The following is a 27869-nucleotide window of genomic DNA, read 5'->3' as shown; positions in this document are numbered from 1 at the left end:
CAGTATCTACATCAGACACTCTACATTAGACACGCTCTAGTAATTAGACACGCTCTAGTAATTATATGGTACACACCATTGGTCTCTCTCCCCCTTGAATTGAAGCGGCCTTCTCAGTCCGTTGCCTGACCTCCCCCCTTCTCTCCCTCTCTAAGAAAGCCCTAACGTTTTTCTCCCAACGCTAATCCAACGATTTTGTCTCCCCCCGGTGACACTGCTCAAAGACCTTCACTGGAAGTGGAAACTCTTCCATCTCCATTCTCTGCTGCTACGTCTGAACATTTTGCCTCAAGGTATGAAACTCTTCCTGTGTCTCTCCGTTTCTCTTTCTCTTTCTCTACTACAACCCACCCATTTCTCTCCCCTCTCCATCCTCAACTCTTCCCTCCCCATTTTCTGAAACCCTACACCAAAACCCCCTTTTCTTAACCCTATTTCCTTTCCCGATCCTTGTTTCCCCTTCTTCATATCTCGCCCTTTCACCTCTGTGAACTCCACTTGGGGTGGGTTTGTTTTTTAAATTAATAAAATATGATGTGAATAGGTTTTGTTTTCATCTTTCTTCGATTTGGCTGCTTTTGCAAAATCTGGTGTGTGGGTATTTGTTTTTAATTTTTTCATTTGTTCTTATGTTTTGCATAATATTTTGCCTTTGGGTTTTGGCTGACTATAATATTTACGTTTTGCATATTTTACAGTTGCATCCTTTAGTATGAACGAAAATATGAACTAGTGTTTCTCTATGTGGTGGTGGTGGTGATTTTGGTAATATTGATGTTAAAATGTGGGTCTTTGTGGTGCCCCCTGGGATTAGTTGGGCTTTAATCTGGACACCCAGTGCCAATAAAAAAAAAAAAAATGTGGGTCTTTGTGGGGCTTTCCTATCTAGTTGAATTAATCCATCAAGCCGTGTTGAATGAATTTGTATGTTTGTCAATTATTGAGATGGGTCAATGATGGAAGTATTCTGCCCTTCATTTTTCTTGTCATCAGTAAATCTTTATGTTAGATGCTTAATTTGATGTTCAGAGATTGACCCTTTGATTATATATGCGAGAAATTGAAAATATTTGCTGAATTAATATTTCTAAGTGTTGTATTTGGTGTTTAGAGGCGGAAACAAAGTGCCTTATTTCTGAAATTGAACTTTAAAAATTCAAAATCATGTTTAAGGGTTGGAATATGATTTGTTACGTGTTGCAACCACTTCACTCTTGATGAAACCTCGTGGTTATAACTCTTGTTATGCATATTGTGTTTTTATTATGTTTTTCTTTTTGGTGGTGAGAAAAGTTGTTTTATATTGTGGTTCATGTTATGAATTTTGGTTTATGACTCTTTATGATTATGTTATGAATATTTCGGTTTTTATTGATCTTTTTTGTGGTGAGAAAATTTATGTCATTTTTTGGTTCATGTTACAAAATTTGATGACGTTATTACAAAAGGACATGTCATATGCATCCTTTAAAGGATGCACACACTATCCTTCTCTCGTCTTATTAGGTGTCAAAATTCTGGGCAATGAAAACTATGGTAACTATTTTAAGTAGAAGTTTATCTCTATAATCTACTTTTTGTGTGCTTACATATGTTGGTTTTTCTTCTCTCAAAGTTGCCTATCCTCTGTTATATTTCTCCAGTTTTTGTTGGAAATTTCACTTTTAGATTGAGACACATTCATTTTATTAAATTGAGGCACATGCAAGGATTAAATCTTGTATGTTTGGAATGTTTAGCTGAATATGAGCTACTTTATCTCATTGAGGGTTGAAGTACTTAATGTACTATTATGAAAAAAATAAAATAAAATAAAAATACTGCTTCTATAAACTTGATGAAGTTGCTGCCTCTTTTAAAAGTAGTAAATATATGAGGACTTCAACCAATTTGATATGAATAAAGATTACTCTTGTCAAGGACTTGCAACATTTACTTTGTTGGCCTAATTTGTGATGGCTTGGTGGTGAATGTAAATATTTGTGTAGAATTAATGCCTTAAATTTTATTAGAATTTGGGAGTACATTAAATCCTAAACTTGGAAGGGTCATTAAAAAGTTAATTGTACATCTAGGTTAAGTTTAAGTTGATTGGGTCAATTTAGTAAAAAATTCAAGAATAATTAATTAAATTAAAATTTGGGTTGGATTCTTTTGTTGCCTAGTGGTTTGTGTTGGGCTATAAGGATGTCAAGAATTAAATTTGGTACTCTTTGATGTTTTCTTTCTTTGTGGTTCCTTTGGCTAATTAGAAACAACGATAATTTTGAACAAGAAAGTATTAATTAGGTGGATGTCATTGTCCTGTATAAGGTTTGTGTGGCTTGGTTGGTTAAAGCAAATAGTTATCATAGGTTGACTCCAGTTTCTTAGTTTTCATTGCCTAGAATTTGTGTGGCTTGGTTGGGGCAATCAAACGCCTTCCAATTTCTTCCCTAATATCAGCCCCACTCCAAACTATGCAGATTTACATTCAATCAATTGCACAATTGATTGTGCACCAAAGCATCCAAATTTCGCTGAGGATTTTCAACTAGTTGTGCAATTGAATGTGAAATTGTAGGATATGTCTAATGCTTAAAAGATCCATTCTGAATAGATTGTTCAATTGATTCATATCCAACCAAATTGCTCAAGTATGACGATCGATTGTGCATATAAAGTCACCCACATTGCACAAGTATGATGATAATTTCATTCTTTTTCATTCGAGACTCCAGTGAATCAAAGACGAAGAGTGAATTGTGTGATAGGTCTTTGATTAAGAGTATTTGGGGGTTGCTTTTTCATAAGTGGGCTTTTTTACCTTCTTGTGGGAGGTCGAGGGAATTTTGATCATATGAGTTGAAAGGGTAGTGACAGAGTGCTGGATATAGGAGTTTGCACAAGGAAGGAATTTTATTTAAGGTGGATTTTGAAAAAGCATATGATTATGTTGATTGGGGTTTTTTGGATTTTGTCATGGAAAAGAAGGGCTTTGGAGAAAGGTGGAGAAAATGGATTTGGGGGTCTGTGTCTTCATGCAACATGTCTGTCATTGTAAGTGATAAAACTGGGAAGGGTTTGATTTTAAGTCATCTTAATAGTGAATTTTTGATAAATTATGTGAGTAAGGGTGATTTTTAAAGTTTGAATGAAATGATTGTTTGTGACAGAGGGAAAGGGAGACTGACCAATCCTTTGCTGGTGCCGGATCGTGGGCCTCGACAGAGGTTGTTGTTTTTAGGTCCATGGTCATACGAGTTAGAGGATTTTGGTACAAATCGCAGAGGTCGCCATACTGTGTCGGTAGGGGAACGCGGACATGGTCGACGCAGTGAGATAGTTCTGTTTGGGGCTGAGATCAGATGGTTAGTAGGTCGACTCCGGCAGGCAGAGGCTTCGGGGGATTGTGGTTTGTTTTTGGGTCATGTATCGGGTGGAGGCCGGAGTGTGGCAGCGTGTTTGAGGTCAGAGGAGGATGGGCTTGTCTTGCAGGTGGTCTTGTTGTTGGGGCAACGTCGTCAATAGATGTTCATTCCTTCGATGGATGAAGTTTAGGAAGGCTTGGCCTTAGTACTTGAGGGTTGTGGGGGTGGATTGGCCGAAATTAGTCATGGTGGTTACTGGGTGGTAGGCTTCGTAATTGGTTGCTGGTGACGAGGAAACTGGTACGGGATCGGGGCTATGATTTTCCCACGCGAATCGCGGAGCCAGATAGTGGGCAACAATCTCGGAACAACCTTTCTGGGTTCGCGGGTTCTAGATTGGGTAGAGGAATTTGGCCCATGGCAAGCCTTTTGGGCCTGGGGCTGAGGGACTTAGTCGTGTTTTGGGTTTGTGTTGTTGGGCTAAAATGTAAGGGATGGGAGGCAACCTGGGTTGGGTCATTCAAGTCTGGGATTTAATAGCTTTGGGTAGGCCAGTGATTGACTATTTGGTCGAATTGGGCGTTCGGACCAACAATGGGCCCATAGGCCTTTGGGTCGCTCTACAAGGCCACCAAGTTTGGATCTAGGAGTTTTGGCTCCATTAAATCGACCCACTGCTGAGGGAGGTCCGTCTCGATCTACCTTGAACTCGTCCGTTTCTCAAGTTTTCGAATCTTTGTCTGTAGTGCTTGGGTGTGGAGGCGGGACGACTATGAAAACTGACGGAAGGGAGGAAGTTTGTCGGACATCGAAGGAGATTCGATTGACCAGCACAGATTCACTTTTCGAGTCGATCGGATTGAAGGGGGTTTCGCAATGGAGCTGTTGATTTGGGTTTGGGAGATGATGATGGTTGTCGGGAGAGAGAGGGACAGCTTTCGACGGGGCTGTCGGGTCAAACAGAAGGAGAGCCATAAGTTCTTCCGAAGGAGCCTCAGGATAGTGCGGCGTGGGCGGTGGTTCCACTGCAGGTGTCACAGGCTGTGGTTGGCCTGCCGTCGCAAGTGTCGGTAAGGTGGGAGGATTTGGTGGATGATACATCTGAGGGTCTAGATGGGTTAAGGACTGAGGATGCTGCCAACCTTAGGCTTCTTCAGCCGCTTACAATGTCTCATGATGGGTTGGGTGGAGGAGTGCCTATTGACGGAGATTGCTTTGGGGATTCAGTGCCTTCTGCTGTGGAGGTTTCAGATTGGGTTTGGGAAAAATTAGCGAGGTCAATTGGTTGTTGGGGATTTCGTTTGAGGGGCATGAGGTAGAGGCTATGAGATTATTCTTGGCGGTAGAGATGTCTTGGTGCGGTGGGGTTGCGTTAAAGGATGTGGTTCGGACTAGGGCTCATCGTTAGAAAGGAGAAAGGAGCTGCGTAATCTGGAGTGTTCTATTAATTATGATAGTTGTCTGGGGGAGCAAAGGAAAAAGGTGAGGCAGGGGAGGGAGAAGCAACTTTTGTTGAAATGAGACTGAAGCTTTTATCTTGGAATATGGGTGGGTTGAATGACGGGGAAGTGTGTGGTGGTGGGAGCATTGTTGAGGAGTGTGGGAGCAGATATGGTTTGTATTCAGGAGACCAAAAAGGAGTGTCTGGGTTGGGATGTTATTAAGGAGATCTGGGGTGGTCGGTGTATTGATTGGGTGTTCCTTCCTGCGTCTGGTATGGCAGGAGGGGTTCTGGTATGTTGGGATAGTAGGGTGTTGGTGGGAGAGGAGACAGAGGTTAGGGCTTTCTCAGTGTCCTGCTTGTTCAGATGTGTGGAGGATGGTTTCTGTTGGGTGTTTACAAGGGTGTATGGGCCGGTGCAGGGAGTGAAGCGGCGGATGTTTTTGGAGGAGTTACAGTGTGTTGCGTTTTGGTGGGAGTCTTTGTGGTGTGTCGTGGGTGATTTTAATATAGTGAGATGGCCGGGCGAAAGATCTCGAGGGGGACGTATATCAGGTGTGATGCAGAATTTCTTTGATTTGGTTGATGAGTTGCATTTGGTGGATATGCTGTTACAAGGGGGGACTATACATGGTCTCGGGGCCGTGTTTCTTCACGGATTGACCGGTTTCTGGTGACAGGAGATTGGAAGGAGCACTTTTCCAGGGCGGTTCAACGTCGTTTGCCTAGGTTGGTCTCTGATCATTGGCCAATTCTTTTAGATGGTGGGGGTATTCGTAGGGGCCCTTCGCCCTTTCGTTTTGAGAACATAGGTTTGTGGATAGGGTGAAGTGTTGGTGGGAGGGCTATGTTGTGTCCGGTTCTTCGAGTCATAGGTTGGCGCAGAAGCTGAAATGGCTGAAGGCAGACTTGAAACACTGGAATAAAGAGGTCTTTGGTCATTTGGAAGGGCAGAAGGCCACAGTGTTGGCTCAATTGCAGTCTTTGGACGATGTGGAAGCTCATGTGGGTTTGGCAGATGAGGAGGTGGCTCAAAAAGAGCATTTGCAGGGCACATTTTGCTCGGATTGCACAGATGGAGGAGGTCAGTTTTAGGCAGAAGTCTAGTTTGTGGTTGAAAGAAGGGGATTGTAATACAAAGTTCTTCCATCGGATGGCAAATGCGTATCGAAGGGTGAATCAAATTGGGAAGATTCGGGTTAATGGGGTGGAGTTGACAGACGCGGAGGAGGTTCGGGTGGGCATTGTTGGGTCTTATGTGCATCTGTTCAGGAGGCTAGAGGAAAGGTGGCGTTCGGGGGTTGCTAGTCTGGATTTTGATATGCTTTCGGATTCTGATGGTTTGGGGCAGCCGTTTGCAGACCAGGAGGTGGTGGGTGCTTTGAAGGGGATGAGTGGAGATAAGGCTCCGGGTCTGGATGGATTTACAATTTTTCCAGCATTGTTGGGAGGTTGTCAAAGGGGATGTGATGACAATGATGTTGCAGTTTTACCAGACGGGCTAGTTTGGAGAGAGTTTCAATGCAACTTTTATTGCTTTGATTCCTAAGGTAGGAGGGGCTGAGGATATTCAGTAGTTTCGTCTTATTAGTTTGTTGGGTAGTGTGTACAAGCTATTTGTGAAAGTTTTGGCTAATAGGTTGCGGTTGCAGGTTGGGGAGGTAGTGTTAGAATCCCAATATGCTTTTGTGGGTGGTCGTCAGATTTTAGATGCGGTTTTAGTGGCCAATGAATGTGTGGACTTTCGGTTGCGGGAAGGTCGGCTAGGTGTGATTTGTAAGTTAGATATTGAGAAGGCTTACAATAATGTCAGTTGGGATTTTTTGATGGCTATTATGGAGCGGATGGGTTTTGGGGAAAGGTGGCGGCGTTGGGTTTGGTTTTGTATTTCGATGGTGCGGATGTTTGTTTTGGTGAATGGGATGTTGGCAGGTTACTTCTAGACATTTCGGGGATTGCAGCAGGGGGACCCTTTGTCCCCTTTGTTGTTTATTCTTGTCATGGAGGCGCTGAGTCGGTTGTTGTCTCGGGTAATGCAGGAGGGCTTGGTAGAGGGTTTTTTGGTGGCAGATGGGGTTGGTGTTTCTCACCTGTTGTACGCTGATAATGCTTTGATTTTCTGTGGGGCTGATCCAAAGTAGTTTGGGTATCTGCGTTGTATCTTGTTATGCTTTGAGGTGGTTTCAGGTTTGAAGGTCAATTTGGCACAGTTAGAGCTGATTCCAGTAGGGGAGTATGTTCAACTCCGTCTTTAGTAGCTATTTTGGGTTGTAATGTGTCTCATTTGTCGATGTCTTATTTGGGGTTGCCTTTGGGGGCTTCTTACAAGGCAAAGAGGGTGTGGGACGGGGTGTTGGAAAGGGTCCAACACCGACTTGCAGGATGGAAGAGGCAGTAGCTATCGAAGGAGAAGGGAGGCTAACTTCGGTGAAAAGTGTGTTGGGTAGTATTTTGACTTGCTTTATTTTAGTACATGTTATTCCTGTGTCGGTGGCTCGTCGGCTGGAGAAGTTGCAACGCGATTTTCTATGGGGAAGTGATGGTGAGGAGTTTCGGTATCATCTTATTAATTGGGAGCAGGTCTGTTGCTCTAAGACGGCTGGGTGGTTGGGGGTGCGTAGGCTGTGTTGGTTTAATTTGGCTTTGATGGGAAAGTGGCTATGGAGGTTTTCTCAGGAACAGGATCACTTGTGGTGCAGAATGGTGGATTCCAAGTATGGTTTGGGAAGGGGAGAATGGTGTACTAGGGTGGTGGGGGGTTCTTTTGAGTGTGGGTTGTGGAAGGAGATTTGACTAGGCAGGGTCTAGTTTTGGGATAGAGTCCAGTTTCGGGTGGGCAATGGAGCTCGGGTACGTTTTTAGAAGGATAAGTGATGTGGGGAGGTTCCCCTTCTAGAGCGTTTCCCTTTGATCTATTGTTTGGTGGTGGATCCTGATTCGTTGGTGGCATCTTACTTGGCTGGAGGGGATGAGGTGTTGGTTTGGGATATTGTGCTTCATTGATTTTCACAGGATTGGGAGGTTGGGCAGTTGGTAGATTTGTTGGCCTTCTTATATGGGGTTCAGATTGGGTAGGAAGGGGAGTATGTGTTGGTTTGGGGAGTTCTAGGGGCTAAAGGTGTTTTTTCAGTCTCGTCTTTTTTTGGTCTTTGTGTGGTGACCACGAGGGGGTTTTCCCTTGGCGTTTTGTGTGGGTCCCTAGTGTTTCATTGAAAGTGGCTTTCTTTACATGGACAACAACATTTGGTAGGATATTGACTATTGACAATCTGATCCGTCAGCATCATATTTTAGTTAATTGGTGTTGTATGTGTCGTGCGTATGCGGAAACAGTAGACCATTTGTGGATTTATTGTTCGTTTGCTTCTCGTTTGTGGGTGCTTGTTTTCTCTTTGTTTGGAGTGATGTGGGTTTAGCCGAAGCAGGTTAGGGAGGTTTTTTGTTGTTCGGGGGTGGCCGCGTTAGGAAGCGGCGGCGGAAGGCTTGAGCTTTAGCTCCTTTGTGCTTGATGTGGTTGCTTTGGTTGGAGCGGAATCGTCGGCTTTTTCAAGGAAGTGCTCAATCCATTACATGTTTTTGAGTCTTGGTTTTTGGGTGTTTTGCACAGCTGGGTGTCGGGAAGGGTGAATCCAGATTTATTTGTTTTCTTAGATTTTGTTGATGCTTTAGTTGGTTAGGTTCCGGTTTTGTGGGGTTGATTGTTTTCTTTTAGCATCTTCTTGTTGCTGTGGTAATAAAATTTATTTATCAAAAAAAAAAAAAAATGATCAAGTTGAAAAGTCCTTTTAAGCATCTAGGGGATTGAGGCAGGGGGACCCACTATCCCCCTTCCTTTTTATTTTGGTAGTGGATGTGTTGGGAAGATTGATGGACAAGGCAAAAGAAAAAGGTGAGATTGAGGGTTTTGTGGTGGGTAAGGGTAAGATATGTGTCACTCATCTACAATTCGCGGATGATACCATGTTTTTTTTGTCAAAAGATGAGAGAAAGGTCAGCAATCTTCTTGCACTCTTGACGATTTTTGAAATAGTTTCTGGGCTTAAAGTCAATCTCACTAAAAGTAGTGTAGTAGGAATCAACTTGGAGTCTAGTTATGTGCAAAATTTGGTGACCATCTTGGGATGTCTTAATGAAAATTTTCCTTTAAAATATTTGGGGTTACCATTGGGGGGAGATCCTAGGTTGGAGGCTTTTTGGGATCCTATCCTTGTTAAGATTGGGAAAAGGTTGGAGGGATGGAAGAGAGCGTTGTTACTAGAGGGGGGGAGATATACTTTGGTGCAGTTCATGTTGAGTTGTATCCCTGTGTACTTCTTGTCGTTGTTTAAGATCTCGGTTAAAATTGCTAGAAAGGTTGAGAAGTTAATGAGGGAGGTTGTGATGGGGGGTTTAGGTTCCATTTAGTTAGGTGGGAGGTTGTCACTTTACCTAGAAATAAGGGGGGTCTTGCCCATTGGCAATGTTGTTGGAAGGAACATTGCTCTCTTAAGCAAGTGGTTATGGAGTTTTCCTCTTGAAAGCGATTCATTGTGGCATTCCATTATTAAAAGTAAGTATGGTGTTCAGGTCAATGGTAGAGATTCTGTTATGGAAATCTATTTCTTGCTTATTACCTATCGTGTCTCCATTCTTGTCTTTGAAAGTGGTAATGGGGGGAGTACTCGTTTTTGGGAGCATGTGTGGGTGGGGGAGTCCTCTTTTGATAGAGTTTTTCTACTTTATCAATTGGTTCGAGTTCAAAATGTGTCAATTGCATCGGTGGCATGTTCTAATTTGGCACCAATTTCTTGGAAATTCAATTTTATTAGGAATCTTAGTAATAGGGAGTCACTTGAGTTGGTTTCTTTGTCGCCTTTGCTTGAGGGGGTTTCTTTGGCTCCTCAAAGGGGGATAGGAGGGTATGGACCATCACTTCGTCGGGAGTCTTCTCATGTAAATCTATGTTTGACCAAATTATTGATGTGCCTTTCATTCTTTTATTTCCTTGCCACAAAAAAATTTGGAAATCGGTTGTTCCTTATAAAGTGAAGTTCTTTATGTGGTCCTTAGCTCATGGGAATGTCATTACCATTGATGTGCTCCAAAGGATAAGGCTCAATTACTCTCTTGGTCTTCAATGATGTATAATGTGTAAGAAGGATGCAGAATCGGCGGATCACCTATTTCTACATTGTCCCGTGGCCTTTGCACTTTGGCAGCGACTCTTTGGTTTGTGTGATGTTCAGTGGGTTGCTCTGCAGGAGTGCATGCCCATGATGATAGTTTTCTTTGTAGGGTTTGGGAAAAATAGGAAGGCCAAAACATTGCGGGCTTGCATTGTTTGTGCGATTTTTTGGATCATTTGGGTGGAAAGAAATGACAGGATCTTTAATGAGAAGGAAGCAACGGAGGAAGCTTTGTGGGATAGGGTGAGACACATGGCATCAGTTTGGGCTTGTGTGCCTCCTCCTTTCATAGATATACCCTTGTTTTTGATTTCTAGGGATTGGGCTGCTGTTTGTCATGCGTAGTGCTAGTTGTGATGTGTTGTAGCTCTTGTTTCTTTGGTCTTTATCTTTCTATCTTCTGACTTTGTACGAGGACTTCTTGTCCTCCGTTTGTTATCATCTTTGTTTCAATAAAATTGTTTTGTTGTTGTTCAAAAAAAATAAAATAAAAAATGATCTCTTCTTTTATATGTTTCTCTTAAAATTGTTCTATTATAATGCACACTTGAAATGTTTCAAGTGCACTTCCTGAAATATGTAATATATTACCATACAAAATAAGGATTTTCTCAATGTAATATTTAAGATGAGAAGGCAACATGTAGCAAATATATTCTTCCCTTTCTCCCCATAATCTTAAATTTTGTTAATAATTGTCTTATTTACCCACTCCTATGTTCATGTTTCGTTTTCTTTTGTTGTAGGTCCTCAATTTCATCATATTTATGTACAAGTAAAGGTATAACTCTCACCCTCCTAGCAGTGGCACTGGCGGGTGTGCTAATGTATTTGCTTGCTTTTAATTGATAGTAGGGCATTGGCAGTTGTGCCAATTTATTTGTTTGTTTTTAATTGATAGCAGGGTATGGACGGATATGCCAATTTATTTGTTTGCTATTAATTGATAGCAGGGCACTGGCGGATGTGCCAATTTATTTGGTTCCTTTTAATTGATAGTAAGACACTGGCGGGTGTGTTATTTTATTTTTTTGCTTTTAGACTTCACAATACAATATCAATAATCCCTTATGAAGACATTAACAAATATGTAGAAAAATATCTATACTGGACATTCTTTGATTGGATGTAGTCAAGTCTTGGATAATTCACTGCCAGGACAAAACATAAGTTAAGACAGATCACACAAAGCTCAATATTTCAACTTATTTTACTTTTCTTAGTTTTACAAACAACCAAAATGAGATTTAAATTTGAAGAACATGGATAAACTATTAAAATTAATTGTTGCGCTTGATACATGGATCAAATTTTGAAATTCCACTTCATGTTCTTATGTTTAAAAACATAAAGAGAGCGCCAATTTCGTAATAGATGCAGACTTGCTGGTGGAGCAACACAAAATATAATGTAGAGGATTACTCCAGCACTGACCATAGTTGTATTTTAGAACCTTGGGAGCCATGTTTTGGGGTTGGGATCCCTTTTAGATTTGCCCAAAAGAAAAATGGTTTTATGTCCACAATCAATCACTTGATGCATATGACCTGACCACAACATGTACAAAACACAATAGGCTAAGGTTTATTGCATGAAAAAACTTAAATGAAAGAGATGCGTATCACCAAATAAATGAAATCCACAAAATAAATACCTATATTATTTTTGTTTATTGTTTTTACTTCAATTGCACACACATCACATGTGCCACCTGTCAGCAAATATACATTTTTTGTTTTGCATTGAGTGTTCAAGTAGTAAAATTTATGCGTCATGCTTCTCATTTTATAAATAAATTACTACTTCTATTCAGATAATAAAGGAAAGTAGTAGGTAATAGGTAGTAGGCAAAGGATTAGTCAACCTTTAGATGTAGTATAGAATTTTTGTACATGTATCCCTCCCTCACCTAATTCTTCTGAAAGGGTAATCAATCTAAGGTCAATGTTTCATTTTTTGTTTAGTGTGCCATTCTATTATTTGTCAATAGTTACTAAATCTACACATTTGTCATCCATGTGATTTGTTATGTAGATACCATGGATGAACTTGAAAGTAGTAGGCAGAAAGAGGTCAACGTTGAAAATTTAGACCAATTTGTTTCGGATGATGTTGATGGGAAAGGAGAAGGGTTAGATTCCCAAGTTCATGATAGTTTACGTGTGGTGACTAAGGCTGATGCTTTGCAAATGAAATTTGATTCGGTGGGGGATGCCGAAGTTTTCTTTAATGCATATGCTAAGGTCACTGGGTTTAGCATACGAAGAAGTAGAATAAAAACCAATACAGAGAACAAACTAAAGTAGGAAGTGAGTACGTTCAGGGGAAGGTGTTAGAGAAAAGAATACTTCATGCGTGTGGAACAGTTAAGAAATTGTAGGGCAGAAATTAGACTTGGTTGTAGTGCTACATTTCATGTGCTTGACAAGTCAATTGGAAAATATGTTGTGACTCACTTCGTGGGGGAACATAACCATTCCTTGGAAGCACCACCCGGCGCCTCTTGTCTCTGGTTGCATAGGTTTGTAACAAGTGCAAATAATGCTCAAGCAAAAGCTATGCACTATGTGGATATGAAAACAAGCCAAATCATGGACTTTATGGTCCATCAATCTAGGGATTTTGAGAATGTAGGCTTCATTCGCAAAGATTTGCATAACAAATTTCAAGTGGATTGAAAAAAAGAACTTAAAGATGGGGATGTAGGGGGTGCTTTGTGAAGCTTGGGTAACCAGCTTAGGGTATGATGAGATATCACCCCTTATTTATAAATGAAGATTTAGGGTTTACAAAGAAGACAATTACAAGATAATCCCTGAGTGCGTAAAAATGATTACAGATCCTAGAGACTTTCGGCTAATATAATATGCTAAGTGCCTTTCGGTGATTATAATATGTCAACACTCCCCCTCAAGCTGGTGCGAAGATATCTTTCATGCCCAGCTTGCCTAATATGTCATGAAACGGTTTATTCCCAATTCCCTTGGTGAGAATGTCAGCAAGTTGTTCACCAGACTGAACAAAAGGAGTACAAATGGTACCACTAGTGAGTTTCTCCTTAATGAAGTGGCGATCAATCTCAACATGTTTTGTCCTGTCATGTTGAACGGGATTGTGAGCAATGTTGATGGCGGCCTTATTATCACAGTATAACCGCATGGAGTCCGTCTGAGCAATACCTAGATCACTCAACAATAATTTGATCCATAAAAGTTCACACACACCTTGTGCCATAGCTCTAAACTCAGCTTCTGCACTTGACCTGGCAACCACATTCTGTTTCTTACTCCTCCAAGTAACTAGGTTGCCGCCGACAAATGTGCAATACCCTGAAGTTGATCTCCTATCAGTTACTGACCCAGCCCAGTCAGCATATGTATAGGCTTCTACACGAAGATGATCATACTTTGAAAAATACAGACCCTTACCAGGAGCAGACTTCAAATACCTCAAGATTCTCATGACAGCCTCAAAGTGAATCTGATGAGGAGCATGCATAAACTGACTAACTATACTGACAGCAACAGCAATATCAGGACGTGAGTGAGATAGGTAAATGAGCTTACCCACTAAACGTTGATAGCTCCCCCTATCCACAATTTCTCCTCCTTCATCATCCCCCAATTTCTGATTGGGTTCCAGTGGGGTGGCACATGCCTTGCAGCCAAGCATCCCAGTTTCCTTCAACAGGTCAAGCACATATTTTCTCTGTGAGATAAATATCCCATCCTTAGAGCGAGCAACTTCAATTCCCAGAAAATACTTCAAGCTTCCCAAGTCTTTGATTTCAAACTCTTTGGCTAAATATTTCTTCAACAGAGGTATTTCCCCACTATCATTGCCTGTAAGAACTATGTCATCTACATAAACAATAAGTGCTGTAGTCTTACCGCATGAGGAATGTTTCACAAATAATGTGTGATCTGCCTGACTTTGTTTGAAGCCAAATTTAATCATAGCCTGAGTGAATCTCTCAAACCAAGCCCTTGGAGACTGTTTGAGACCATATAACGACTTCCGAAGTTTGCATACTTTCCCTTCTGTTTGATGATTCTCAAAACCCGGAGGAATGTCCATATATACTTCTTCTTCGAGGTCACCATGGAGAAAAGCATTCTTGACATCAAACTGATAAAGCGGCCAATCTAGATTAGCTGCTAGAGAAAGAAGTACTCTGACTGAATTCATTTTAGCCACGGGTGCGAAGGTCTCCTGATAATCAATGCCATATGTCTGAGTGAACCCTTTTGCCACAAGTCTTGCCTTGTAACGCTCAATAGACCCATCTGCTTTGTGTTTCACAGTATATACCCATTTACAGCCCACAGGTCGTTTGCCCGTAGGTAACTCGGTCAATTCCCAAGTGCCATTCTTCCTAAGTGCTTTCATTTCCTCAATCATGGCTAGTTTCCACTCAGAGATAGCAAGAGCATCCTGAAAATGGTTAGGAATGCTAACAGAGGAAATATTGGACACAAATGCTTTATATGAGGATGACAAATGAGAGTATGATACAAACTGTGAGATAGGATGTTGAGTACAAGATCTCACACCCTTTCTTTTGGCAATAGGAACATCAAGATCAATGGACTCACGAGATTCAAAATTACCTAGACTCTCATCAGAAGCAGGAGATGACAGTGGAGTAGCAGAAACGGTCCCGTGTATCCAGTTAACTTGTTTTCTGTCGATGTCCCGGATATAAACATGTCCATCCTTATTCTTGGTGACAGTGGGTTCTATAGTTCCAGGTGGTGTGGGTTCTATAGTTCCAGGTGGTGCAAGAACAACTGGTTCTATCATAGGAGGCACAGGACTCACTTCTACCATAGGAGGCACAGGACTCACTTCATACCAAGGCTCCCCCGGAAGTGAGGTCGGGGACACCGGAGAGGACAAAAAATAGGACTGGGACTCAAAGAAAGTGACATCCATGGACACAAACCACTTACGAGAAGAAGGGTGGTAACATTTATACCCCTTGTGAGTAGGAGAATAACCAAGGAAAACACACTTGAGGGAGCGAGGGTCCAACTTACCACGAGAGGGAGAGTGATTATGGACAAAACAGACACAACCAAATATTTTGGGAGGAATAGAAAACAAGGACTGAGAACCGAGGAGGACGTGAAGCGGAGCCTGTTTGTCCAAAACCTGGGTAGGGAGACGATTAATAAGATAGGCAGCGGTGAGAACGGCGTCGCCCCAATAGGGTCGAGGCACGTTCATAAAAAAACACATGCACCGAGCCATGTCAAGAAGATGCCGATTCTTGCGTTCGGCCACCCCATTTTTTTGAGGGGTATTGGTACAAGAGGTCTGATGGATAATGCCATGAGTAGAGAAATATTGTCCTAACCAAGAATCTATGTATTCCCCGCCATTATCAGAACGAAATATTTTGATAGTGGCCCCAAACTGAGTACAAATCATCTTATGAAAAGTGCGAAACACAGAGAAAACTTCACTCTTATCTTTCATGAGATACACCCAAGTAGTACGAGAAAAATCATCAATAAATGTAACAAACCAGCGATGACCTTTCACAGACAGAACACGAGAGGGACCCCAAACATCAGAGTGTATTAATGAAAAAGGAACTAAGCTTTTATTCAAACTGGGAGCAAAAGAAGCTCGATGTTGTTTTCCAAGTTGACAAGACTCACAAAGAAAGTCAGACACATGATGATTTGCGAAACTAGAAGGAAATAAATGCTTAAGTAAATGAAATGAGGGATGCCCAAGACGTCGATGCCACAGCCATACATCAGCGGGGGTAGGAGAAGACGGGGTGGAAGAATAAGCAAGTTTGTCCGGTTGATCTAGGAAGTAGAGACCATTTTCTGCACTACCACTGCCAATCGTCCTCCCCGTGACAAGGTCCTGAAAAAGACAATGATCAGGAAAAAACGTCACACAACAATTCAAATCCTGGGTAAGACGACTTAAGGATAACAGATTAACAGAAAACTTGGGAACATGGAGAACAGAAGATAGATGCATGGTAGGAGTGACTTGGACTAAACCTTTTCCAGAAATAGAAGAAACAGTTCCATCGGCAATCCTAACTTTGTCCTGACCTGAAGAGGGCTTATAGGCAGAGAAAAGATCAGAGGAGCCAGACATATGATCTGAGGCACCAGAATCAATAATCCAAGGCAAAGATGTATGACACAGGAAAGCACAAGGAGAAGGGACTAAGTTACCTGAGCGGGCAAAGGACGAGGAAGCGGTACTGAGAGCAGTAGAAGATCGGCGGTCCAACAATTGGCGCAAAGCATCCTCCAGCTCAGTATCAGAAGCTTGGGTAGCAGAAGTGGAATTAGAATCAAGGGTATCAACGGCACTCGACTGATGAGCCCGGGAATAGGAACCACGTCCTCGAGAGTGGCCTGACCGACCTCCTCGAGAACCCGACCGATCATTTCGACCCCCAGATGGAGTCCCATGAAGCTTCCAACATGTCTCACGAGTATGCCGCGGCTTTTTGCAATAATCACAGAACACAGACTCCTTAGCAGCAGACGGAGGAGGCAGGCTGAGGCTATCTCGAGGAGTAGACAGTAATGCGGAACGGTCAGTAGAGACAGGGGACATCATAGCAGACCGACGACTCTCCTCATTTTGGACATAGGCAAATGCCTCTTGCAGTGAAGGAAGAGTGTCCATACTCAGAACTCGACCCCTAACTGGATCATACTCCATATTTAGGCCAGCCAAAAATTTAAAGACCCGTTCCCGTGCGATGAACTTCTTGTACCCGATAGAATCAGTAGGGCAAACGGGCTTATAGTCTTCCAGGTGGTCAAGGCGTTTCCAGCCGTTGGTGAGGAAAGTGAAGTACTGAAGAACAGTCTGCTCCCCCTGAAGTGTGCTCTCAATAGAGCGACGCAACTCAAATGCCTGTGAAAAATTTCCTTTGCGGGAATAGGTAACAGCCACAGCCTCCCAAATGTCCTGGGCAGTCTCCATAGACAAGTAGCCCTCACCAAGTTCTGGAACCATCGAATGGATAAGCCAACTCATAATCAAAGAGTTGTTAATCTCCCATTGGTCATAACTTGAGTCAGTGGTACTAGGTGCCTGTATCCTGCCATCAACATACCCCATCTTCCCTCTGCTCTTTAAAAACAAAGTCAAACTTTGAGACCATGCTAGGTAGTTCTGACCATTAAATAGAGAGGTGGTGATTTTCAGACTAGGGTTGGGGTTCTCAATCATGGTAGTAGGTAGAATGAGACTCTCACTTTTTGGTGTTTGAGACGAAGAGGACACACTAGTGGAATCTGTCATGGATACAATACTACCAAACCCGCAACAAATTAGTGGAAATCACAAACCCGGAAGGTGGTAGTGAGATAACAGGCACAATGATCACTATAAAGACATACAAAGTACAAAATTAAGAAACCATTTTTTTTTTTTTTTTTTTTTGTTTTTTTTTTTTTGTTTTTTTTTTGTTTTGTTTTTTTTTTTGTTTTGTTTTTTTGTTTTGTTTTTTTTTTTTTGTTTTTTTATTTTATTTTATTTTATTTTATTATTATTTTTTTTTATTTGATTTTTTTTTTTTTTTTTTAATTTTTTTATATATGTTGAGTTATTTATATATACATGTATTTATATATAAATATATATATCAGACTATAGTTATATATCTATATCAGGATATATATATATATATATATTATATGTACCTAGATCAGAGGACGACGAGGACGAGGGTGAGGACGACAAGGACGAGGGCTGAGACGAGCGACGAACTGCTGGAGAAAATCGACGAGCGACGAACTGCGATGAAGATCGACGAACTGCGATTGATGAAGACGAGCGACGAACTGCGGGATGAACTGCGATTGATGAAGACGAGTGACGAACTGCGGGATGATGATGATGGCAGAGACGAAGACGAAGCGGAATGATGATGATGGCAGAAGATCGATTCAGCAGATGATCCAACTAGGTATGCTTTGAACCCTAGCCCTGGAGGTGATGCTCTGATACCATGAAGCTTGGGTAACCAGCTTAGGGTATGATGAGATATCACCCCTTATTTATAAATGAAGATTTAGGGTTTACAAAGAAGACAATTACAAGATAATCCCTGAGTGCGTAAAAATGATTACAGATCCTAGAGACTTTCGGCTAATATAATATGCTAAGTGCCTTTCGGTGATTATAATATGTCAACACTTTGTGATATTTATTAGCTAAAGCTGATGTAGATCCGTTATTTTTTTACAAGTATGACTTCGATAAGGAGAACCAATTGGACAAACTTATTTAGGCAGATGCTCAGTCTTGAATGGACTACTCTGCATTTGGTGATGTATTGGTATTTGATACAATTATTAGACAAATACATACAAGAAGCCATTTGTAATTCTAGTCGGCTAGTCGGCGGAAGTAACCGTTTTATGACGATTATATTTGGTTGTGCTTTGTTGGCTGATGAGACAGTAGAGACATACACATGGGTGTTAAAAACATTAATGGAGGCCATGGGTGATAAAAGACCCATCTCCATGGTAACTAGGGGTGGGCATTTGTTGGGTCGGGCCGGGCCGGTATTACATAATAAGGGATTTTGTGTCTGTCTAAGCTCAGCTCAACTCAGCCCAAAAAATAATTATAAATCTTAAGCCCACCCATTGGGCTGTGTGTTAAATTTTTTTTAAAAAAATATTCCATAATTAAATTTAATCACATTATATTTCTTAAATAAATATACTGACATCATTATAAATTTAAGGACTTTGTGTATAAATAGAAAGATTTCTTAAATAAATTCAATTACAGATCACTACAAATGTGAGTTCCAATATAATCAACAAAGATAAAGTCTAGATCCCCAAAAATATATATATTTTAATATATTATACTTAGTTAATTTAATAGAGGCCCGTCTAGGCGGGGTTGAAATTATAAATCTCAAGCCCAACCCATTAATATATCAGGCTGAAAACGTTGCCCCAGCCTGGCCCTATGGGCTAAAACAACTTTCCCAAACTCTAGAAAAATAGGGCCAGGTTGGGCAGGCCAACGAGCTAATGTCCACCCCTAGTAGTAACATACGGTGACAGAGCAATTAAAAGAGTTATTCCAAACTGCAAAACATCGCTTGTGTTCTTGGCATCTAGAGAAAAACGCTAATACAAATGTCCACATACCCGAATTTCAAAATGATTTCACATGACGTATCATGTATGTCAAGGGAATGTGAGACAGATGAGTTCGATAATGTTTGGGCTTGTATGGTGGAAAAATACAAGCTAGAGAACAACAAATGGGTGTTGGAAACTTATAGCAAGCGACATCAGCGGGATATATCTCTATGGCCACATGTTTGCTGGGACGAGGAGCACCCAACCAACGTGTGGAGGGTATGAATGCATATTTCAACCAATTTCTACAAATAAAAGTGAGACTACGAATTTGTGGGACAGTATGATAGGGGGCTCTTGATAGGATACATGATGCAGAGGCAGAGGCTGTAATAGGATTCGTATTTAAGTATAGTAATATTTCATTGTTGGCTCCGCCACTGCATTCAACCAATGTAGTTATGACAAATAAGATGATAGCTTGATATAGGAAAATATGATGAGATATATGTGTTTGTAGAAACATATACCTGCAGATTATACAAAATCCCTAGGAACTACTTTTGTTGCTTTTGTTATGTTTCAACCAAAGCTCTCTACTGTATGAAAAGACTTTTTGAGTTAATACAGTTTTGGGGCTTGACCTTGACTGATATCATGTTACCCCTCCCTCTCTCTCTCTCTCTCTCTCTCTCTCTTATCTGTCATGCCCAAAATTTTAAGAAGCTAGTTAGGTGGAAACTAATTAACCTAAGCGTGCTTGATCTTTTTAATACAAAATTTTCATTTTAACCTTGTCCATTCTCAAATCATCTCACTTAATAATTTTTCTTAAGTTTGTCAAAATTCTTATTTGTCTTGTCAAACATGGCCATAGGCGAATATTTTATTTAACTTGAAAATATACTCAATTGCTTTTATCATCACCATCTTACTTAAAAATGACAAAATAGATGCGTTTCTAAAGAATTTATACTACAATGGTAAATGTGCCCAAGCTTATAATTTTCTTAGAGAAATCACATTTTTAATCTAAGGTGTTGGTGAAGGATGAAGAGATTAAGGAGAGGTGGAAGAACTATTTTGAGAAGTTAAGGCCAAGTTTGGCTATCCTAAATAAGTACACACTTTTTATCTTTTTTCCATCACATCATCTCTTTACTTTTCTGCACATATTTTCGTAAAAAGACAAAAAGTGCACTTATTTAGGTCATCCCAAACAACCCCTAAATGAGGAACATGGAGGTAGGTCAAAAGGGGGAGGAAGTGGGCAGTAATAAGGAAAACCAGGACTATAGGTTTTATCGTAGGATTAGGGACTTTGAAGTGGAGTTTGCACTGAAAAAGATGATATTGAATAAGGCTTTAGGACCCGATGATATACCCATTGAAGCGTGAAAATGTTTGGGTAAGAAGGAGGTTGTTTGGTTGACTAGGTTATTTAGCAAGATTTTGTTGATTAGGAAAATGCCAGAGAAATGGAGGAAGAGTATTTTAGTGTCAATATATAAGAATAAAGAAGATATCCAGAATTGTAACTATAGAAGAATCAAGTTAATGTGTCACATAATGAAAGTGTGGGAGAGAGTGATGGAACGTCGATTGCGAGATATATTAGAGGTGTTAGAGAATCAATATGGGTTTATACTTGGTAGGTCAACAATGGAAGCGATCTATATCTTGAGGAGAGTAATTGAAAAGTATAGAGAAAAGAAAAGAGATATTTATATGGTTTTTATCGATCTTGAGTAAGCATATGATAGAGTGGCTCGAGATATAATCTAGTAGGTGTTAGAGAAGAAAGGGATGACAAAAGGTTACATTGATGTGATTAGGGATATGTATGAATGTGTGGTGATTAGATCGCCAACTCGAGACACGAGTGAATTTTCAATTACTGTAAGGTTACACCAAGGATCAATTTTAAGTCCTTACCTTTTCGCTTTAGTTATGGATGAGTTGACAATGACATGCAATACAGATGATATCGTGTTAGTGGATGAGACTAGAGAAAGAGTTGACACTAAGTTGGAGATTTGGAGAAAGGCACTTGAATCTAAAGGATTTAGGATAAGTAGAACTAAGACAGAGTATATGAAGTGTAATTTTAATAACAGTCACAAGGAAGTAGATGGGAAGTGAAGATTGAGAACTAAGAACTATCTAAGAGTGGACATTTTCGTTATTTAGGATTGATTATCTCAACGGCTGGGGAGATTGGAGCAGATGTGGTCCACAAAATTAAGGTGGGGTGGCTTAAGTAGAGGAGTGCGTTTGGAGTACTGTACGATAAACGAATACCCATTAGACTAAAAGAGAAGTTTTATAGAATGACTATTAGACCAACGATGTTGTATGTGACGAAATGTTGAGCAACTAAGAAACAATATGTAGATAAGATGAGTGTTACTGAGATAAGGATGTTAAGGTGGATGCGTGGCAAGATTAGAAAAAACAGAGTTAGGACTGAGTATATTCGAGAATGGGTAGGAGTAATACCAATAAAGGATAATTTGAGAGAATAGATTGAGATAGTTTGATCATATACAACGGAGACTAACAAAGGCAGTGGTAGATGATAGTGCTAGGGGAAGGGGTAGACCTAGATTGACATGGACTAGTGTAGTAAATAGAGATATGAATTTCCTTAATTTGACTAACGAAATGGCCTTGGATAGAATCTAGTGGAGAAGAAGGATTTATGTAGCCAACCCCATTTGATGAGACTTAAGGCAAGGCTTGGCTTAGTTTGGTTTGGTTTGGTTTGGTTTGGTTTAGAAATCAATAAAAAAAATGAACTACTGTAGATGATGAAATAGAAAAACCTACAAGTACACAATTGTGACACATAATCAATTGACAAATCGATTGTCACATTAAATCAATTGCATGTTTTTATACAAAAGTTACGGTATTTTTAGAAGTTATAATGTTTTCAGATATGAGATACTTATCTGTCGAAATATTTTTATTTGTCGTAATTTGTTAATGTATCTGTTGAAAATTATTATGTAGTAATCACATTTGAAGTTTTTATTTGTTGAAATGTTTGAATTTGTTTGTTTGTTTTTTGGTTTAATTTAATAGTGTTATCTGTGTAAATAATGTTATACTTCTTTACGTAAATTATAAGTTGAATTTTAACAGATACACATCTTAACTATAAATAGTTATATGAATTCTTGTCATAAATATAAATAGTTATATGAATTCTTGTTATAAATCAATTAACACACCTCACATTGGTTTCTTCCTCCTTATAGCAAATTTCTTCTCACAAATCAAGACCATGAAAAGAAAAAGAACACAATTGCAGGACCTCTACAAGTTACATCCAAGAAGAAAGCAACGCACCAGTCAAGATGATGTGGAAGTACATCCAAAATCTGCTACCCAACAACGAGCCTTACTAGTTCTTCCTTCAACTCAAAAAACAAGATCTGTCCATTCCCTGCCACCAACACAACCAGAAACAACTTCCGAAACCCCAAAAAAAAAGAGGCCTTACCATCGCCATCAACTAAAAAAAATTGCCACACCAGATCCACAAAAAAAATACAAACCGCAGTATAGGTCCAACATATTTGCAGTCATTAGACTATTTGACAAGATCAAACTGAAGAAGCATCACAAGGCTGTGTTAAAGCAAACCCCATTTTGGAAATTTTTTAAGTCAATCATCAAAAAAAGATATGGTGATTCACACAGAACAAAGAAGAATGAACAAGATGTAGCTGATATCATTCAATGCTATGACCCTATCAAAAAAGCATTCCGCATTGGTGGAAAAGATATGGTATTGACCAGCAGAGATATTAGTCTAATTTTTGGAATAGTCCAAGGCTCCGAACCAATCACAACAAAAAGCAAATCCACCAAGGCAACCCAGACCAACAGCAGACTCTTCAAAAATGTGTCCATGGAAATAACAAAGACAATCATTGAGGAAGAAATTGAAAAAGCATTGAATGGAAAAACCAACCAAGATTTTGAGGATGTGGCCAAACTACTCTGTTTGCATGCACTTGTCACCGTGTTCTTTTGCAGTACCACCCACATCCTTCCAAAGGCATATATACAGTATGTTGATGACATACAGGAAATGGCAAAATACGCTTGGTGTGATGCAATAAGGGAAAAATTAATGCTTTCAATTGAAAATAAGCACACAACACCAGAAGCAGTCCATGGATGCGTCATTGCCCTATTAGTAAGTTTCTTGTAAAAAAAATCCTTACTGAAAAACACATCTTATCACACAGTTTTAACATCCTGACCAACTATTTTTTTTTTCTTTCACTTTATTAAACAGTATTGGTACTGTGAGCACACATCCATATTGAAACAAGATTCAACAAATGCTTTCCCCAGATACACCAAATGGCATCTACAGAAGCTTGCAACAAAAATGTATGAACAACCAATTCATACATTAACAGCAAATGAGGTAATATCTCCACTAGCATTGTACAAAAATTCCTAACACATACATTTATATTACAAAATGAGGTATCTGTTCAAATAATGTTAAGATTGTGATTTTTATTTGTTGGAGTGTTGAGTTTGTTTAAAAGTATTATCTATGCATATGGTGTTATACTTTTGGTATCTGTTGAAAGTTATGCAATAATTACATTTGAAGTTCATCTATCTATTGAAATGTTTTTTTGTTTTTATATATATATTGGAAACATTTGTAGTACAAATGAGGTAACAATTTATACATTGTGATTTTTATTTGTTGGAATGTTTAGTTTGTTTAAAAGCGTTGGGGCAAAATTCATTTTACCTCCCTATGGTATGTCTTGATAGCACTTCTCTTTTAAAAATAGCCATATGCCCCCACATGGTTTTGGACTAAAAGGCAACTATTAACACCATTAACTATGGATGTGAAATGATTATAATACCCTCAAACACTATTTTTTGTTATTTTCTTTCTCTTATCTCTCAAAAGAATGAAAAGAATTGTTTGGCTTACCCATGAATGAGGTAGAGACCATAGAGACCATATATACATAATAGATTCATAATACAATTTAAAAAACGATATAAATAAGGAAACAATACTAAATCAGTGATTGATGCAATCAGAGTATATACATAATACTAAAAATAAAAAGATTTTATGTACTCTAATTTCTATATTCAACACTCCCTTTCAAGCTGGTGTGAAGATATTTAACAATCGCAGCTTGCCAATGGATGACTGGAAGAAGCCGGAAAAAACTCAATGGCTAGTCCAAATAAATGCTACCGAACAAATTGGGTAGTCCACTAAATAAAAAAGGCCAAAAAGTGCTTAATACATCAACACTACACCTTAGAAAGGGAAAAAAACAAGGACTGAATTGCCCTAGAAGAGCTGCCGAAGCATTTAAGGCCAGGAAACACCTTGATTGGTAGCCAACAAGACCCTGGTTGGCATTAGAGGCTGGAGCTAATGCCGGGAGATAGTTTATGGTTGTGTCGGACCGTTGTAGAAATTGGTCGGAACTACTGTCGGGACAATTTAAGGTCATTCTGGACCATTGTAAGAACTGATCGGAATCAATGTCGGGACAGTTTATGAGGTCATGCCGGACTATTGTAGAAAATAACCGGAATCAAGGTTAGGATAGTTTAAGGGGTCATGTCGGACCGTTGTAGAGACTAACTAGAATCAATATTGAGACAGTTTAAAGGGGTCATGCCGAACCAATGTAGAGAACTGGATGTTGAATCAGCAAGCGTGACACAGACATAACTTATGATGCGGTGTTGAACGATGATGGCAACAGATGACTGAGTACGCCAAAGAGCAACTTATTAGAAAGTGCGCCAGGGGACGGCTTTGGTGGTGCGTTAGAGGGGGCGGCTTTAGTTGTGTGCCAGAGGGGGTAGCTTTAGTTGTGTGCCAGAGGGGGTGGCTTAGATTCGTCAAGGGGGCGACTTGGGTTGTGCGCCAGATATGGTGGCTTAGGTGGTTCATATGGTATATCACCATGCTAATCATGATATAGATAGGTATAATACCTCTCCTCAAACTCAAATAGATTTGAAGATAGAAACCTATTGAGGTTGAAATAGAGGAAAAGATAAAGGCCAAGTTTGGCATGCTTGAAAAAAGATAAAAAGTCAAAAAGTCATTATCCTATTTAAGTCACATCATCTTATTTAAGTCACATCACCTCTCTAACACATCGCTTCAAACCCAACCCAAACTCAACTCATATTTCATAAAAAGTCAAAAAGTACACTTATTTAGATCATCCCAAACAACCCCAAAGTAAAAGAGAAATATACAAAAAAATGGATTGCGAGTAAAAAAAAATATGATAGAGATATTTGGGATAGGAATAAACTAGTGGATAGAGGAAGAGATCACCACGAAGTAGTACTGAAAGAAAATATGACAGTAGAATGGGTTGAGCTTTGGCGGGTGGCGAAGGCAAGGTGCCACCCGCCGGTGAAGCAAAATTACTAGGTACTTAACCTAGCTTTGATACCAAAAGGAATGAAAAGAATTATTTGGCTAATCCATGAATGGGGTAGAGGCCGTGTATATAAAATAGATTCATGATAGAATTTAGGAAACGATATAAATAAGAAAATAATACTAAGTCAGTAATTGACACAATTACAGATTATATACATAATACTAAAAATAAAAAGATTCTATGTACTTAAATTTTTATATTCAACACTCCCATACACATAATTTGTAATGTCTAGTGTTAATTCAATTAAATTACAATTAATTATAAATTCTTAATTATTTATTGTAATTCTTAAATTTTAATTTTAATTTTAATTTAATTATATTTTAGATCACAATTAATCGTAAATATTTAATTGTTTATTGTAATTACTAACTTTTTAATCTAATTTTAATTTAATAATATTTTAGATCACAATTAACCCTAAATTCTTAATTATTTATTATAATTTCTAATTTCTAATGTGTTAATCTAATTTTAATTTAATACATTTTAGATTGATTCTTAATTATTGTTTATTTTATATTTTATTTAATTAAATTTAAACCTATTATTAATTATATTTTAATTTAATTTAATTTATTTTTAATTAATATATTAATCTAATTATAGGTTTGGAGAAAATAGTGGTAAAATTGTCCTTTTGTTGTATTAATTTCATTTTAATTTTTTCGAAAACCAAACCCACTCTAAAAAATTATGTATGTAATATATTAGCTTGAATGGAACATGGGGGCTTTCCAACTATATTTGACCGGTAGGGGTAAAATGCTCCAGTTGCAAACCAAAAGGGGTTAAAATGAATTTAGCCATAGAGTTATATGTGCAATTAAGGTTATACTTTTGTTTTCTGTTGAAAATTGTTATCCAGTAATCATATTTGAAGTTCATCTATCTGTTTAAATGTTTATATATATATATATTGATTAGAAACATTTGAATTACAAATGAGGTATCTATTCAAATAATTTTTAGATTCTGATTTTTATAATGTTGAGTTTGTTTAAAAGTGTTATCTGTTGAGTTTCTTGTTATATATCATTTGAGAAACACATGTACATATCTGCAACTTAACAATCAATTTCTTACACAGGTATTCGAGAATGAGTTGCAAATGACACAGATTGAAATTCAAAAACTTGGACAGCCAAACTTGGCAAACCAAATGTCACAAAATGTCATTTCAGCTACTCCGTTAGACTCAGTGTTGATAACAAATCAACAGACAGACTCGTTGGCAACACCACAGACACAACCCCACAATTCAACAGACCAAGGTGGATCAGATATCATGGTCAATCAACATAGTCCCATCCTTGATGAAACAGAACACCAAAGCTGCCAAGAGTCTCAATTCCAAACACCATGTCAAGAATCCCGCATTGTTAATCAAACAATCTTGTCACCTGAGGACAATTCCAACCTGAATACCCTGTGTCAAACAATCCTCAACTCAGAAAATCTGTTTCATACTGTAGATGACACAGAAACGGTTACTGACACAATCTTGGCAAATATTCAGCAAGACATGGACAGAGAGAAAATCTTTGGAGACTTGGAAGACTATATTTCTTTGGAAACATCAACTGATAGTCTCGGCCTATGTGCACATCAAGCCTCTGTTCATAAAAAGCAAATCAAATTGCTACAAACTGAAAGGAAACAAATGGCAGAGAAAGTTCAACAACAGAACACCAGCATGAAAGAGATGGAAACCAAATACCACAAACTTCTTGCGGAAAACAAGGAGCTAAAAGAGAAATATCATCGAGTTCTGAAAAGCAACAATGAGCTCACAAATCAGTTTGAAGGGATGAAGCAACAAATGAACAACAATGCTGAGCAATGTCGGAACATAAAGAACAAATCTGAAGACTCAATCAGACGATTGAAGACGGTTTTAGAAGAAAACAATGAAATCAAAGAACAAATGAAGAAGATGAAGCAACAAATGAACAAAATGTTGAGGAATATCAAAACATGAAGCTTTCTCTCTTTACTATGCTTTTTGATGGACGCATTTGCACTTCCGAAAGCTTTTATGTTTTTATTTTATTAATTGTAATGAATGTATGTTTTAAAAGAGTGGAATAATAATGGTGTTTTCAAAACCAATAGATAGGCTTGGAGAATTTCTCCAAGACCTTGAATTTGAATCAATTATGGTGTGTTTGGTTGGGGGATTTGGAGAGGGATTTGGAAAGGGAAAAGGAAAAGATGTGTGAAACTAGGTGAAATGTGAATAAAATTACATTTCACCTAACTTTTCCTTTTTCCTTTTCAAATTCCTTCGTAAATTCCCCAACCAAACACAGCGTTAGGGAAATTTGCGT

General features: G+C 39.1%; 1 protein-coding gene across 3 annotated transcripts; it reads left to right on the top strand.

Annotated features, from left to right (window-relative positions):
• On the top strand, positions 1 to 27651 carry LOC114297558 (uncharacterized). 3 transcript variants are annotated; one of them, XM_028241991.2, is made up of 5 exons: positions 1 to 293; positions 10703 to 10737; positions 22374 to 23267; positions 23370 to 23504; positions 26630 to 27651. In XM_028241991.2, the coding sequence occupies exons 3-5, from the start codon at positions 22851 to 22853 to the stop codon at positions 27518 to 27520; spliced, it is 1443 nt and encodes a 480-aa protein (XP_028097792.2). In that variant the 5' UTR covers positions 1 to 293; positions 10703 to 10737; positions 22374 to 22850; the 3' UTR covers positions 27521 to 27651. The 3 variants fall into 3 exon arrangements, with proteins under 3 accessions (XP_028097792.2, XP_082743387.1, XP_082743388.1); XM_082887261.1 differs by having other exon boundaries at positions 22321 to 23267; XM_082887262.1 differs by lacking the exon at positions 10703 to 10737 and having other exon boundaries at positions 18 to 293; positions 22321 to 23267.
• The last annotated feature ends 218 nt before the right edge of the window (positions 27652 to 27869 follow it).

The sequence above is a fragment of the Camellia sinensis genome, chromosome 9, assembly GCF_055761805.1.
Source record: "Camellia sinensis isolate YWXY chromosome 9, ASM5576180v1, whole genome shotgun sequence".
In the NCBI taxonomy this organism is placed as follows: domain Eukaryota; kingdom Viridiplantae; phylum Streptophyta; class Magnoliopsida; order Ericales; family Theaceae; genus Camellia; species Camellia sinensis.
Note: the sequence above shows the minus strand (reverse complement) of the source record. Positions and strands in the feature narration are given on the sequence as shown.

Coding starts and splice junctions, on each gene's coding strand:
- LOC114297558 (XM_082887261.1), top strand. CDS start 22,347: ATGAAAAGAAAAAGAACACAATTGCAGGACCTCTACAAGTTACATCCA. Junction 23,268..23,369: donor GATGCGTCATTGCCCTATTA/GTAAGTTTCTTG, acceptor TTTATTAAACAG/TATTGGTACTGTGAGCACAC. Junction 23,505..26,629: donor ATACATTAACAGCAAATGAG/GTAATATCTCCA, acceptor TTTCTTACACAG/GTATTCGAGAATGAGTTGCA.